The sequence below is a fragment of the Bacillus rossius genome, chromosome 1 (assembly GCF_032445375.1).
Source record: "Bacillus rossius redtenbacheri isolate Brsri chromosome 1, Brsri_v3, whole genome shotgun sequence".
Lineage (NCBI taxonomy): Eukaryota > Metazoa > Arthropoda > Insecta > Phasmatodea > Bacillidae > Bacillus > Bacillus rossius.
This window is the reverse complement of record NC_086330.1, coordinates 374,218,486-374,233,885: the sequence shown is the minus strand read 5'-3', so window position 1 is coordinate 374,233,885 and position 15,400 is coordinate 374,218,486. Positions and strand designations below refer to the sequence as shown.

The following is a 15,400-nucleotide window of genomic DNA, read 5'->3' as shown; positions in this document are numbered from 1 at the left end:
CGGCCGATGCGTCCGAGTGGAACAGAGACAGCAGCAGCACACAACTTACACGTGAACTGTTTTGTCAACTGTTTATAAAGTGAAGTGAAAAGTTAATGTGATTTGTTTGCAATTTTTCATCAATGTTTTCTTAAGACGTTATTACGTACAATTATCATCCGTAAACCGACTTTACAGGCAACCAATTTTTTTTTGTTAAGAATTCTGAAATCATGCGCCGTATGAAGGGCTTACTTACTCAGTGTCTTCCACACACTCTCTCTCTCTCTCTCTCTCTCTCTCTCTCTGTTTGCATGCATGCATGCAAGCGTATCTCTCTTTCTTTGAGAGACTCTGAATTTAGGAAGACTGTGTGCGAATTTGAAATTCCCAGGCTGCTAGCTACGGTAGCACCACTTGTCTCTGCTGACTGTGCCGGCAATCGTGAGTCAGTCATTGCTATCGTGCCGCCGCTGTAAAGTTGTTCCGTCGAGAAGTCCAAACACTGAGGGAGGGTTTGCTTTACATAGGTAGGTTTTAACCCTAAATACAGCTATTTCTGTGTTGTAGCTCAAACTCATGACGGTGTTTGAAGTCAGGTTTAATGACCTGACACCCTGCTGTGAGAAGTCTGTAGTTTTGTAATTAATCTGCACTGTAAACTCACTTCTAGTTGCATGCAGAATAATGAAAGACTGTACTCCAGTTATGTTTTTTTTTTTCGCTTCTAGTTTCATTTAAATACTTTGGCTGAATCGTAATAGACGTCACTTACCTTATTTGTGGCACAGTGCAATTGTAGAAGTTCTGTAACCTCATTAGGAGCTCCAGTGTAAGTTCATTCAATTACCCATCAATCTTGTACAACCCGGTTTGTGGTCAAGACCCTATAAAGCAATTTACTCACTGATGTCTTATTGCACGAACTGTTTGCAATAACAAACCGATTTTCAAATTAGATATTTCTTCAAATACAAACTCAAAATTAAAAATGTATATCTACGTAGCTGTTAAAGGAATGCAGTTATGTTGGAATTTGTTGCGTGAAAATGATACGTGTAATATGTGCAACCTCCATTTTGTTCACAAGTCAAAACGAGACTATATAAAACAAATCCATGACTCTTTTTCTAATTTGTTGCATGACGCGACAGAATGACTTAACTGTAGGTTTGCGTATAATTGCCTTCATGCGAGTGACAAAAATGGAAATATTCACATTGGTATTCCCTTACGCTCAATTGCTTGTGAGTCTCAAAAACTAAGTATAGCTTCAGGCTGGCAGACTCCTTAAGTTCTTTTTAGAACCCATCTGGGATTGCAACTTTCATTGACATATTTTTATTACATTTTGGGACTCTGTAAGGGGACATAGCAGTGAGGTAATTTTTTTTGGGGGTGCAGCCTCGTTCGGTTGGTGTTACTGCTGTTTGTTTTGAAGCCTCCTGAATGAAGTAACCAATCAGCACGTCTGACATTAACAAGTTGATAACTTGCATGCTCTAAAATATGTTCGCTTAGAAAATCTTGGCAGGTTATTAATGATGATGGATTATAGCTAGACGTAAATTTTAAAAGTGATCTAAGGTTTTTGCCATTGTTGTGAAGGTAATATTGGCTTTCAGGTTGAAGCTGGGTCGTAGATGTTCTGCAGTTAAGCCCTGATGAGGCAGTGAAAGTTGAGACTGACCCAATGTTACGGCAGAACTGGAAGGGATGCGAGGTTGTGCCCTGACGGAGCTCGGGCCGCGGTGTTCCCAGATCCCGGTGCGGTCCCGCGGCTGGGCGGCCCGGACCAAGAAGGCCCAGATGTCGACGGCCTTCACGCTGGTCGGCAAGTCCTCCTTCTACGCCCACAGCTCCCCGGACAAGTTCCACCTGCAGAGGCCCCAGCACTCGCCGATGCCTCCTCGAATATCCAGTGAGTGCGAGGCCCGCGCGTACACGCGGCCGCTTGCGAGCCCGCGCCTCGAGGGTTTTCCCTTCACTCTCGACGTCTGCTGTCGCCAGGTCCGAGCCAGCCCGAGGAAGACGCGGAGGCGACGAGCGGCCGGGAGGCCCCGTACGAGATCTCCTCCCGGTCGGATCCCGAGTGCTCCATACGCCGGCTGCTCCTCATGTCGTACTTCCCCAGCGGCTTCTGGTCCCGCCTCATCACCCGCATCCTCGCCGACGACACCATCGTCGACATTGTGCGCTCCTTCTTCATCATCCCCAAAGAGGTGAGCGGGGTCGTCCGCACCGCTCACTCGAGGTCGCAGGTGGGCTGTCAGGAGTTCGCATGCCTTGCGGTCGTTAGCAGGGCAGTCCGGTGCCATGGCTGTAATGGCTTTGAAATGTGAAGAGACTATTTAAATAGCACGGAAAAAAAACGGTACAGTGGAGTAGGGTACTGGGAAAAGCCATGCAAAAGAGCTTGCAGGGATTAAAACTGCAATAAGCGGTAATAAATTACAATTCAGAGCAGTTGTTAGTTTCATGCAAGAAGCACGTGGAAAATTATATGAGCGGTTTATCTGTGTTTCCATTGGCCAGTGCTCACACCCAATGTAGTGATAGCACGGTCACTGTACCGAAGGGGCAAGCGAAGTGAACAAAGCTACAAGGATGCTGCGGATATTCCCGTGCTTCGGCGCGACAGTAATCACAGCAGCTGGAAGGGGCTGGCAGTGGAGCCAGTAGACCAGTTCGGACTGCAGGCACACAGCGTTGCAGGCAGACTGGCGTTGCTCTAATGTTGTCTTCATTCGTCATAGCCAACAACAGATCCCACTCTGGGAACCCACTCCCATGGACAAAATCTCGTGAGACAGTTTAAGGTGCACCGCTTGTAGCTACCACCTCTTACTGCAGTGGCCCCAACCGAGGTTCTTTTCAACTTTCCATTCAGAGTTCCGGTGTTGTTCATTTCCATTGTGCACTCAGCGTTCCGCAGCCTGCAAGCTCCAGCCCGTAGTTGTCTACACTTCGCATCTTTGTGTACGTCAGGATCCCCTGCGAGACTTCACTGCTACGTGCCGATCTTCATCCAGGCTGCCTCTCACGCCATTTGCCGAAGGAGTCGACACACCGCCGGTCAGTTGGTCCATGAACCGCTGTTCGGCACGAGCCGGGATCCCACATCCGCCACCTGCAGGACGTGCTTGGTTTCAGTTGGTCGCTGCTGTACAGACGCATCTGTCCACCCTGTAAGACTGCCAGCCTTCGGTATCCTCGGTGCGCGGGAACATCCCGGTTGACAGCTCGCAGGATAGATGCTCACACTAGGGTGACTGAGTCCGTCCTGGACACTACCGCCGCCGATTCATCAATTGCGGTTCATTTAAAAATACGCCCAGGGTTAATGAGTAGTTCCGTTTCCATATTTCATCTTTAAACTGTACTTTTAAGAGTGAAAACGGCCAAAATGTGTGTTTTCGGAATGATAACTTAAGCACGAAACACCAGGTAGAGATAGGTATTTGAAAGCATTGAAGGGACTTTCATTAGACCTTTATCTTCATTTTTAAGTCATGAAATGTTCTGGTTACCACTCAAATCTTCTAGTTGCCCTATACACGATGAGAAGGCTGTGTACCAGTTCAGAGTATTGCGCTTAAGAGAATACATTGTGCTAGGAGCACCAGCCAGTGTCGTACTTATTATACCACCTCACTGACACAAATACTCTCCTGACTAGGCGGGCGTCTTAAACACTTGTACATTACCGTGTGACGTAAAACTTTATCAAATCAAATCTAAGCACTAGGACTTAGAAAATACTTATAAAAAATTCAAGTTTCTTCTTAACATCTAAATGGTTTAATATCAGTTGTAGTTCACGTAATTTTAAGGTCAACAGTGGGTGTACATTTACAGTTAGCTTTAAGCCACCTATTGTGTATACCTTAAAAAAAACTAATGATATTGTTTGTATACAGACTCATAAATCATTTCAACAAATGATATGAGAACTTCTTACAGTTAACCAGTTATAAAATTCACCTTGATAAATTCTTTCATCTGCCCATCCTTAAATTTATACAATTTTATATATTTTCATAATTAATAACATTGTTTTTTTTTATATTTTTTACTTTTTAGCATTTGTTTTAATATTATAGATTTTTTGGTTGTACTTAACTATGTTTCCATGTATTAATATTTTTTTGTGGTGTTGTTAGTATTTGTTCATTTTGTGTTGTTTGGTTTGTAATGTTGTCTGTTTTGTTCCTAGTTTGTGCTTACCACCAAGGTTCCCACAAACGTTTCGTAGTCATGTAAAAATATTAATAATTATATAATATGTCACCGGCTGGCCTCTACGTTCAAGACCAGGACTGACAACCGTGCACACGCTCGCCAAGAGAGGGCCAAATATAATTTCATGTCAAAAACATCAAAAACCTGTACTGTCAGTAAACCAACCCCCCCTCTTTACCAGCGGCGCTTGCTGAAGGCAAAAGAAAAATAGCAGAGCAGGGGGCCCCACATCATCGCCCAGTCCGGAAGCACCGACAGCACTCGCACGACGTAAAAGAACGGATTTATTAATTTTATGATCCTTAACGCAAAGAGATAATCCAAATGAAGCGGCAATAAATAAATAAATCAAAGGAAAATAATTACCAACTTAACAAAATAAACCCTAACTTAAGCGAGACGGTTACCGATTCGCGCCACGTTCGCGTGAAACTGTAACAAATAAAATGTGTATTATTTTCTGATGATGGGTGCGAGTGTGCGGATTGGGACGGATGCTCGCAGGTGATCCAGGACGCGAGGCTGGCGCAGATGCTGGACATCCGCGCGGAGTGGGTGCTCTGGCAGACGGGCATGGAGCTGCGTTACTCCGACATCACGCTGTTCCGGCTGAAGGAGGTGCTTCCCGGCCTGCGCAACTGCCCCGTCGACTACCGCCAGCTCAGGTGGGGCGGCCGTGTCACGCGCTCGCGCCTCTCCTTCCCGCGCGAGTCCCGCACTAGTAATATGAATCTTGTTTTTTTTTTTTGTTTTTTTTTAAATAACTTTACAGAGAAATCTGTTACTTAGTAATACAACAATAATGCTGACTTTCATCTCAAGTTACGGTCGCACATGTGGTAATAACAATGAAATAATGAATGACAAAAAAATTAATACATTATACAATTATTTTATTTTAATCACGATTCAATTTTAAATATTCTGATACACGTTCTATTTATGAATTTTTTTTTTTTGGACCAAGTTTGGTTTGTGTAAACTACCAACGTTAAAATACGTATTATCTGAGAAATCCATGATGGCCAACCAGTGAATTTGTTGGCCAATCATTTTGAGCAACACAAAAAAATAACTAACATTAATATAAAGAATTTTAATGGGTAAACTAGAGAAAACACCCCGTCACTTTTAACTTCGGGCATATTAATCACTATGCTTTAGTGAGGCTTAATTTTAAAAGACGCACAACAATATTTCTTATGGCCTAAAACCATTGAAGCCAAGATGGCGCCTTTCAGTTTCCATTAAATATTTCAGGAAAGCGTTCATCTTCATTTGGGACTTTCAACAAATGTCAAGTTGGTAACTACAACGTACCGGGTTGATTTGCAGCGGTCAGGTCTCGCTACTTTCAAACAGCGCGCCAGTGTTGTGATGAGCCATGCTTATAGCCTCCACTCCCGGGGTTGGTGCATGCGCGGTGGTCCGCGCAGAGCCTTCATAAGAGGTTGCTCAGCTCTTTGAAGGCTTTATTATTAAATTTCGTTTTTCGTTTAGGGCATTCATTCAGCCCCTCCCCGTTACCCCTTGATGTCTTGTCCTGGCAGTTGAAAGCCATGTCCAGGATCCCGCTTAGTTAGGGCTTTGTAAAGGCTTTCAGATTCCCGGTCGAGACGACAGAATTTTTCCACTCGTGGAAAGTACCGTATCTACCCGAACATATTGTGACTGAATATGATGCGACCCCAAACTTTTAATTACAAGTGGTTTGCCTTCCCCAGCAGCCGCAGTGAAGCGAAGCAGAGAGAACCCAGTCACTAACTCCATTCCACCCTCTTCTTCATCCTGCGTCTTTCATCCGTCACATTGGTGCAGAGTTCCAGAAAGCTGGGACTAAAGTGTCATAAGTGATGTAGTTTACAGACATAAATAAGGTTTTGATTCATTTCGGTTCATGAGGTTTTATTTCATTTCCAAATGATTCTTTTCTGATTACTTCGTTTATTTCACATTGATATGTACAGTTAGGTAACTTTTCCATACGTTTCAGTTAAATGGAAGTTCAGGAGGCAGTAATTAACAGCAGTCTAAAGTGGCATAAGTGACACCTTTAAGAGGCAGGGCCTGTAGTTTTTTTTCCAACTAAGGCCATTTCCGACTGCAAAATAGAATTTCACAACTGTAATGTGACCCTTACTTTTAGTTTACACAGTTTTAGTAAAAATCTTAGCAATATTATTCAGGTACATACGGTACTCTTTCCGTGGTCCAGGGCTGTGTGTTGTGCTGTCCCTTCATCTCCACGCACCAGAAGGCAATGGGAACCATTGCAGCATCACCCTGTCTCGAAAACCCCAGGCACCACCACTCCCGTGTTACCTGGTGCCGAAGTGATCTCACACTTGTATCAAGGAATCATCATCACAGCTGTGCAAATGCTGCTGTTTTTAACAAAATGAAAATGAAAAATAATTTTTTCACTCTCATGAAAATGGAAATCCTTCATTAGTTTTACTTGTCAACATGAATTGTTTACAAAACTGTAGAAAGGTTCTTGTTATTTTGGAGCATTAAAAAGTTGTTCTTTTATTCTATTTCATATTAGGTATGTATGTGTTTGCATGGTAGTGATATTTAACACCAAGAATTATAATTGATATGAGATTTTTTTTAAAAAGTTAAATTCTTAGGTTTTGTTTTTTAAGAATGAAATTTACTTGTAACTATCATAATCAATTCATTTAAACTAAATGATAGCAAATCTATAACTCAAAAATTAATTCATGATTGTTCATTGCATTCAATGAATGTTCAGAATTTCACATCATTTTTAACGCTACTGAACTTTGACAGGCCTCTACTATCCTTATTCTTACTCTAGGTGTAAAAGCACTAGGTCAAAAGTCAATGCCTTTCTCCACTTTCTAATGTAATTATAATATCTGTAAGAGAACATTTATTTAACTTGATTTGGATGTCACAAATTTTATAAGTAAAATTATTTTACATGAGAGGAACTTACCTAAGTCATGAATTGAATTTTTATCATTAATGAAAAGCATATCTGATTTCTTACTTTTGCTGATGAAACACACTTAACAAACTCATATATATACACACACATATATATTCAGATTTTGCTCATAGTAACATATGTTGTTGGGGAGGTACCAAAAATTTTGGGATGTCATTTACTCCGAGGTTTATTTTTTTTTAGTACATTTTAATAAAAAGTTGTTTTTTAAAAACAATTCCTTTAAGCACCATGGACACTTTTTGTGAGAACTGATTGCTCTTGATAGTGTTTTGAAAATTTCTGTTCAAGTATGTCAAGTCCTTGGTGATCAGTAGTGATGTACGGATGGAATCGGTATTCGCTGATATTCCCAAATTTGTGGATTTATGATAAAACCATTTTCAACTGATACCCATTGAAAAAGTACAATAATTAATTTCATCCATGTGTCGTCCATACTGTATATTTACCTGATTGTGATTATAGTTCTGTAGCCATTGTTTACTTCCAATTTTTCTGTAATTTAAAGTTATGCTTGAATGTTTTGTTCGTTAATTACTAATTAGTTAAAGGCTTAGGGTGCATTCTGCTGTGAATAAATTTTATGCTGTAAAATACTTTTTTGTCATGAACCAAAATCCTTATAATGAATAATTCTGGTAGACTTGTGATAACGTCTTATAAATCGATGAACGCCGGCTGCATGCACGAAAAAGCATGACTCATTGTCACGTTCCACCTGAGCCGAGCGTGTAAGAACCGGCCAACCACTGTGCACGAAAATCTTTTATAATATCAAAAAGGTTAAGGCGGGCTTTTTAAAAACAGAATTTTAAAAAATTTGATATGGCGTCATCACGTAAAATTATCGTCCATAAACCGACTTTAAAGACAACCCCCTTTTTTTTGTCATGAACCAAAATCCTTGTAATAAAAAGTTCTCTTAGACACTTGCACTGTGATTATTTAACAAAGTGTTGAATTGTAGTCGGAGCAGGGTTGTCCACAGTTAGTACTTTCGTACCAGATCTAGTACTTTTATAACTTTTTTAGTGGTCTAGTACAGATCTAGTACATTTCATCTTTAATATAATAATATTACAGTAACACCAATATGTTTTATTATTAAGCGTAATTATTTTTAAAAACTATGTGTGTGTGGTGTGATATTTAAGTTCGAGCATTGCAATGTCATAATAACTTCCTAAATTGTTAAAAACCATAAGAAATTATAATTTAGTACGGTTTTTTTTCAAGTCTAGTAGTACGTTTTTCTTGTTTAAGTTGGTAGGAAGTATTTTTCCCTGGTGGCCACCCTGGGTGGGAGATGTCGAAGGAGTGGGCTTGACCGGGGGGAACGCTCGCCGCGCCAGGTTCCGCCTGAAGCTGGAGGGCCTGTGGTCGGACGTGGACCTGCAGAGCTCGTCCATCCTGGAGGTCTACTTCCCGGTGGACACGCTGGTCATCAGGCGGCCAATCGCGGACGAGCTGGGCGGCGCGGGGGAGCCGGCGGGGTACCAGGCGGTGGTGCTGGACCCCAGCCCCGAGCACACGGCCCGCCTGCTGGCGCTCGCCGTCGACCACATCGACGTCCTGCTGGAGGACTGGTACCCCACGCTCGGTGAGTCATGCATCCCGCAGTGTTGCGAGCAGCTGTAACACAGACGCGACTACGAAACTGAAGTCAACGCCGCATGCCACTGGAACAATGCAACATATCAAATACTCTATTCACCCGAAAAACCACATGGCGATCGCAGGTGGTTAGTTATAACTATCAGTCCCTCAGTGTTGCGAATAGCTGTGAAACAGACGCAACAACGAAATTGAAGTCGATACACCACGTACCACTGAAGCAATGCAACAAGTCAAATCCTGTATTCTCTCGAAAAACCACATGGCGATCGCAGGTAGTTAGTTACAACTACCTGTGTTGTGAATAGCTGTAAAATATACGCAACAAAAAAATTGAAGTCGATACACCTCATGCCACTCGAACATTGCAACAAATCAAATACTGTATTCACCCGAAAAATCACATGGCGATCGCAGGTAGTTAGTTATAACTATCAGTCCCTCAGTGTTGTGAACAGCTGTAACACGGACACAACAACGAAATTGAAATCGATACACTGTGCCACTGGAACGATGCAACAAATCAAATACTGTATTCACCCGAAAATACTGCGACTTTGAATATAAAATGCAACCCCAAACTGTTTTATTATGAGTTTATAAATACTTTATGGGATAAAAATCACAATTCAAACACACATAAATTAAAAAAAAAAAAAAAAGTCATATTTAAATTAGTAAATGTATACCATATTTACTAACAGCTTTTCTGGAGCCACTTTCTGTCAGAAGAGTGATTTGCATTGCATGTTTTGGGAGATTAAACGGCAGCAGTTATGAGGAAAAGAGTTTTATGTCTGTAGTTAATAAGCCATTTGTCAGAGAAGAAAGATTGCTGTGCTATACAATGGTCACCTGGGTAGGTGAGCTGTGAAAGGGAAGGGGTGCTGTTGCTAGCAGCATTCCAGAGTATTATCTTTTCTCATCTGTCAGCCTTGAGTGTATAGTTTGGACGTCGTGGGCGTTTCAAAGTATCCTATTTTTGTGTCGCCAAGATTCTTTCATGACCCCTTATACAAAACATTAGATGTTCATCGAATTCACATCAAAATTTGCCTTAAGCGACAAAATCTGCACCCTGGCTGGGAATCGAACCCGAGACCTTTGGCTCGCCAGCCAGTAGACCCGACGGCCGGACGAAATGTTCAAACTCGGGTTTGAAGTGATTGGTCGTGTTGTGACTGGCGCAGGCACGCGGTTCGTCCACACGTCGGAGGGCCGGTTCCTGGTGACCCGCCTGGTTCCGTGTCCCCGCTGCCTGGCCTCCACGCAGGCGGACTACGACCCGGGGGCTCCCCAGCGGGGCGACTTCTGGGGCGGCCAGCAGCCGGAGGCCGGCGCTCCGGGCCCGGGGCTCAGACCCCTGGCCGAGGTGGGTCCGTGCTCTCGCCGCAGCGCCTCGGACGTTCAGACCTTGTAGGCTCGGTGGTGAAATGCCTAAGGCTAGGATACAAGGTGGGAGGCCATAGCATGGCAAGGATTGAGGAATAATGGTATTTGATTGCACAACAACATTATTCATTTGTTTTAAAATGTAACTTACGCATGTAACGCATGTAACGTGCATTATGTAGTAGGTTTTCCCTACATAACGACTTTGTTGTAATTTTGCTGTTTTCAATGCGTCTACCTCGTGATGCCCCCCTTTTGATGGTTCGTAATGGGACCGCGCAATGTTTCGCCGGCGTAACTTGTACAACTAGAAGCCTGTTCTCTATTTTTTGTGGCCTTGATAATGGCTCGTTCACTTATTATTTTGCTGTGTGTATTATCAATTTAATTGATTCTGGATATTTTTGTTGACCATATTGGTTGTTGTTGTTGTTTCATTTTGTTTTTTGGCCTAATTAAATAACGTAATTGAATAATGTTGTTGTGCAATCAAATACCATTCCTCAATCCTCGCCATGCTATGGCCTCCCACCTTGTATCCTAGCCTTAGTCATTTCAGTGGCACACCGCGAGTCTGCCATTTCATCTTCCTTTTCGTTAACTAATTGTTTTCTGCTTTTATTCCGATAGCTCTCTTTGTGTTTGGTGTTCGCTAAATGTTATTCTTTGACCTGCAAGTGGTCACGCAAGTGATCAGTAGGCCTGTGCCTAGCTTCGACTAAGCGAATCAATGGAAGCTCTTTTTAATATTTAATTTTCCTTTTGCCAGGAAATTTGATATTGGTTTTATTTGATTCTTCGGGTGTGATGAAAAATTTTGTGTCTGATGTGAAGTTTAGCAAAGCTTTAAAACATTGGAATTCTAAGATTCGCTCATAAAATTATAATTTTTTTTATATATATATTTCGCTCGAATAAAGTTGGTTACTTAAAAACAAAACATTTGCTTTTATGAATGATAAGATAATATTATGCATGTTTATTTTATAATTTTTGTTGGTTTATGTTATATATTTGTGCTCATTTGGCTGATCATTTAGTTAGTTCAAACATTGCAAATGTTAAACAATTATTTTATTTTACTTCAAGATTTTTTTTTGTTTGTTTGTTTGTTTATAAAATGAGTGTAATGCAGCTTCATTTAGTTCAATATTCACAATTCTATTTAACTTTGCAAATATTTTATACATTTTATATGATATTTGCTTCGCATAAAAAAAAAATTTGCGCAGGCCTAGTGTTCAATTACGAACATTTGTGTGAATTTTTACCGCTGTTTGATAGTATTTGTGAAATATCTGTTTAGAAAATTTAAGATTAAATTTAACATGCAAGGAAGCTGACAGGAAACATTTGCAGGAAAAGTCCACAAACAATAGCGATAACAAGAAAAGAAAATAACCAATAGAGCATGTGAGACCAAGCGTAAGTTTTATCTGAAATAAGAAGAGCTCAAAAATTTATATTTAATGTTTCTGTACCAATTCCAGATTTTGCGTATTTGCTGAAATCACTTCCCAGACATTTGAGTAGCAGAAGCTGTTAGTCAAATGACAGGGGAAAAAGAACATAACAGAAACAAAATCTTGCAATTCACATTGTTATAGTTCGTTATATGAAATAAAAAGATTTTCTTTCCTTTTCATTTGAGAATTTTTATTGTCTGAAAGACGAAACAACCGATTTATTAGTATAAAAGGAATGTATACTGCAATGCTACAACATCATCTATGAATACTTTTTTAAAATTTTAATTGAACTCTGGCAATCGTTCATTAAGCAGTAAAAAAAAAAATTTTTTTTTAAAAGTCATATTTTAACGTAAATGTAACTAAACTGCGTATTTTATCTTTAAAGTTTAATGTAAATGGGGATGTATAAATTTTGCATGTATTTTTATTGCCTAACATATTTAAAAAAAAAAAAAATGTTTAATTTCAAAGCAACAAGTCGTGGGAAGGTTGTGCGTGTGTGTCTCACATGCACTCGTGTCGTGCTGCCCCAGGCGTTCAACTGGGTGGACCAGGATGGCCACTACGGCGGGCGGCACGGGCGAAAGTCCCAGGAAAGCTGCACTTCGGACGGCGACAGCGGCGTCGGCCCGGATAGTGCCGGATCCAGGTATTCCTTCCCGCGAGTGTACGGACGTAGCCGCGACGTAGTGGTTATGGTCAGGGGCACGGATCTGTAGGTTTCGCAAGGGGGGCCCGCGGAAATTCACGCCGTTGAGGAGCAAAGGGGCGGCCCGAGAGTTTGCGCTTTGGTTTTAAGTGACACAAGTCACCTCTGGGCAGGATGCTTGCATGGTGTATACTGCCAATAAGTGGGCCTATATGCGTGCAATAAGCAAAAAACTTTAAAATACACGGAATTTTTTTTTTCCTAAAAACGTTGTTTTGACATTTACGGGTATCAACCCCTGTTTCACATTCACGATTTTGCAAGCTGAAGCGGGGTCCTCTTAGTGAGGGGCTTCTTAATTCCAGCAATTGCCCCGCCCCTCCCCCTCCCCCCGTATCTGCCACCATGGCTACGGTTATGGTGAAATTATGCTTGCACTCGTGCGTAAAATGTAGTACTTTTCTTTTCTGGAGATTTCATCGGTCAATGAGTCCCCATGGCGAAAAATAACAACAGTGCTTTCGTCTGGAGGTCCGTTATCATTTTCAGGTTAAGTCTTAGTGCGCAGTGTATTGGTCTGTCTGTCAGCACTTGTAGATATGCAGGCAAAAGCTTCCGTGTTTCTTAAATATAACGTTCTCTCATTGCTTACAGTTGGCGACTAGTCTAAGATGTATTTTAAGACTGAAAAGAACAAATTTCGAGCAAGCATTATAATGTGAGGGAATGAAAATAAATTTGTTAAGATCTAAGAGTTAAATTTGAAAAAAATGTGCAATAATGTCAAGTCACATTGAACACTGGCTAACTTGCTAGTCTGGAAAGTGTTATAAACACATAAAAGTATTAGCACTTGAGTCAGTATACATGTGGTTCGTAGTCCACGGTAATCTTGGAGGTATGGTGCGCGGTGGCGCAGTGATAAGACACTGGTGTTGCATTCCACAGGACTCTGGTCCAAGTCTCTGTCGAGCAGGGCCGGATTGAGAGGTCTGGAGGCCTCGGGGCAACAGAGGAGCGGAGGCCCCCTGCCCCAAATTATTTTACAAATAAAATAAACAATTTTTTTCAGTCGAGTTTTCCAATAAATAATTTATTGTGAAATCAAGTCGATTCTCTTAGTATTTAAAAAATATACATAAATATAATCGTAGACAAGTATTATGTGAAATTAAATTTTAATGTTAATTAATATTTAACAATAATATAATCATGTATGTACAAAGTACTGTAGGTAAAGGTAAAACAGCGAAAATAGAATATCAAAGGAAAAGATGTTTGTTTACTAGTTGTTACTTGTCGGAATTTGAAAGATTTTTTTCCGAACTCTCTATTGTGGGGGCCCTCCGTTTGTTGGGGCCCCGAGGCTTTCACCCCGGTTGCCCTCCCCTAAATCCGGCCCTGCTGTCGAGCTATCCTGACTTGGGTTTTCCTACAGTTTCCCAAACACTCCAGGAAAATGCTGGTCAATGCACTATAAAACACCAAAATGTAACAAAAATGTATAAAATTAATCTGAATATTTAATCAAAGCTCAACTCAGTATACAAAAATGTAATTTTTTAATATGTTAATTTAAATTAATGTAATTTAATTAGCATGGAGTTATTACCAAAATATATGTTCTAAATATATTGTTTTATTTTTATTTTTTTATTGCAACTGTTATTAGTATCTAAATTTTACATTACAACATTCGTACATTTTTCAACTGCACATGTAGTTTTGATTTATTTTTCATTGTTTCCAGCAGTTAGACGTGCATATTTAAAATTATTATTTTTTAAAAGTAAATCATGTTTTAGTCGAAAAGGCACTGTTTTGGTGAAGTAGGTATGATTTAACCAGTAAGTGTCGTATTTATTGAAAAATTGTGCTATATTTATGAATAGAATTCATAAAAAAAAAAAAACCAATAACATGGAAATCTCTGGTTTTAAAAATGAAATTGGCTAAAAAAAAATTAAATCTTGTCTCTACTAATTATCTTGCTGTTAACATGACATTAGCCCAAAAAAATTTTTGGATGTTCCTTTTTGACGTGACAACGTCTAATAAATGTATGAACGCCGGCTGCACGCACGAAAAAGTGTCCCGTTGCACACATTGTCCCGTTTGCTGTGTCCCATTACGCTCATTGTACGCTTGTGCCGCATCTATCTCTCTTCCACTCGATTGCAACAACCATCAATTTGACTTTTTCGAGGCACATTAAACTTGAACTCCCATTAAACTCCCATTCGTTTCCTACTTTTCCTATCATCATCCTATCCTTAAGAGAATAACACAGATTGGAAGAAGTTAAATAGCAAACATGTATAAAAGTTACAGTTAAAATAATTTCTTCGTTAAAGTAATAAACACATTTGAATTAAAGAGTGCAAATAAAAGTAAATTTATCAATTAAATTGTAAATTTAATTTCACTCCTTCTTTCTATCCATACAAAATATTGATAATTCGATAAAAATGATTCAATTTTATTGATAAAAATATGCAATCATTTCATCAATGTTTTGTTATGACGTCACGTTAAACTATCGTCCGTAAACCGACTTTACAGACAGCCAATTTTTTTTTTCTCTTGTCTTCCTTCATGAAGCATATCAATGATTGATTGGAACTGCAGTGGAGCCCTTGCACCGCGGGGGGAAGGGTCGGGCAGGGTCGGTCACAGAGGGCCGCGCGTGTCCCCAGCCGCATGCCGTCGGTGGAGGGCCACCCGGAGCACCAGGGCTCCGACGGCAGCTCGGCCACGGACGAGCCCGCGCGCCCCGCCGTGCTGTACAGCTGGATGGTGGAGGAGTGCATCCTGGCCGCCTACAACTGCAAGAGCATCGGCTGCCCCTCGCACGGCGACGTGCCCCTGGCGCAGGTCGCCCCCGACACGGTACCGCCCCCCCACCACCCCTGACACTCCGTTTCATTTCATTTATTTATTTAATACCTGTTGCATGCCTTGGGTGGTAGGCACGATACAAACACAGGGTGTCCAGCGACCGGGAAAACCAGGAAAAGTCATGGAAAAGTCAGGTAATTTTTTTAGCTGTCAGGGAAATTTTTTGTAAGTGAT

General features: G+C 40.9%; 1 protein-coding gene across 8 annotated transcripts in view; it reads left to right on the top strand.

Annotated features, from left to right (window-relative positions):
- The window catches only part of LOC134528516 (leucine-rich repeat serine/threonine-protein kinase 1), a 193,720-nt gene that overhangs the window by 140,766 nt on the left and 37,554 nt on the right, over window positions 1-15,400 (top strand). For all 8 annotated transcript variants that reach the window (XM_063362195.1, XM_063362197.1, XM_063362200.1 and 5 more), the window contains 7 exons: window positions 1,741-1,900; window positions 1,990-2,201; window positions 4,726-4,886; window positions 8,554-8,801; window positions 10,006-10,187; window positions 12,213-12,328; window positions 15,025-15,217. In XM_063362195.1, the coding sequence (XP_063218265.1) occupies window positions 1,741-1,900; window positions 1,990-2,201; window positions 4,726-4,886; window positions 8,554-8,801; window positions 10,006-10,187; window positions 12,213-12,328; window positions 15,025-15,217 (1,272 nt within the window). The remainder of the gene's footprint in view (window positions 1-1,740; window positions 1,901-1,989; window positions 2,202-4,725; window positions 4,887-8,553; window positions 8,802-10,005; window positions 10,188-12,212; window positions 12,329-15,024; window positions 15,218-15,400) is intronic.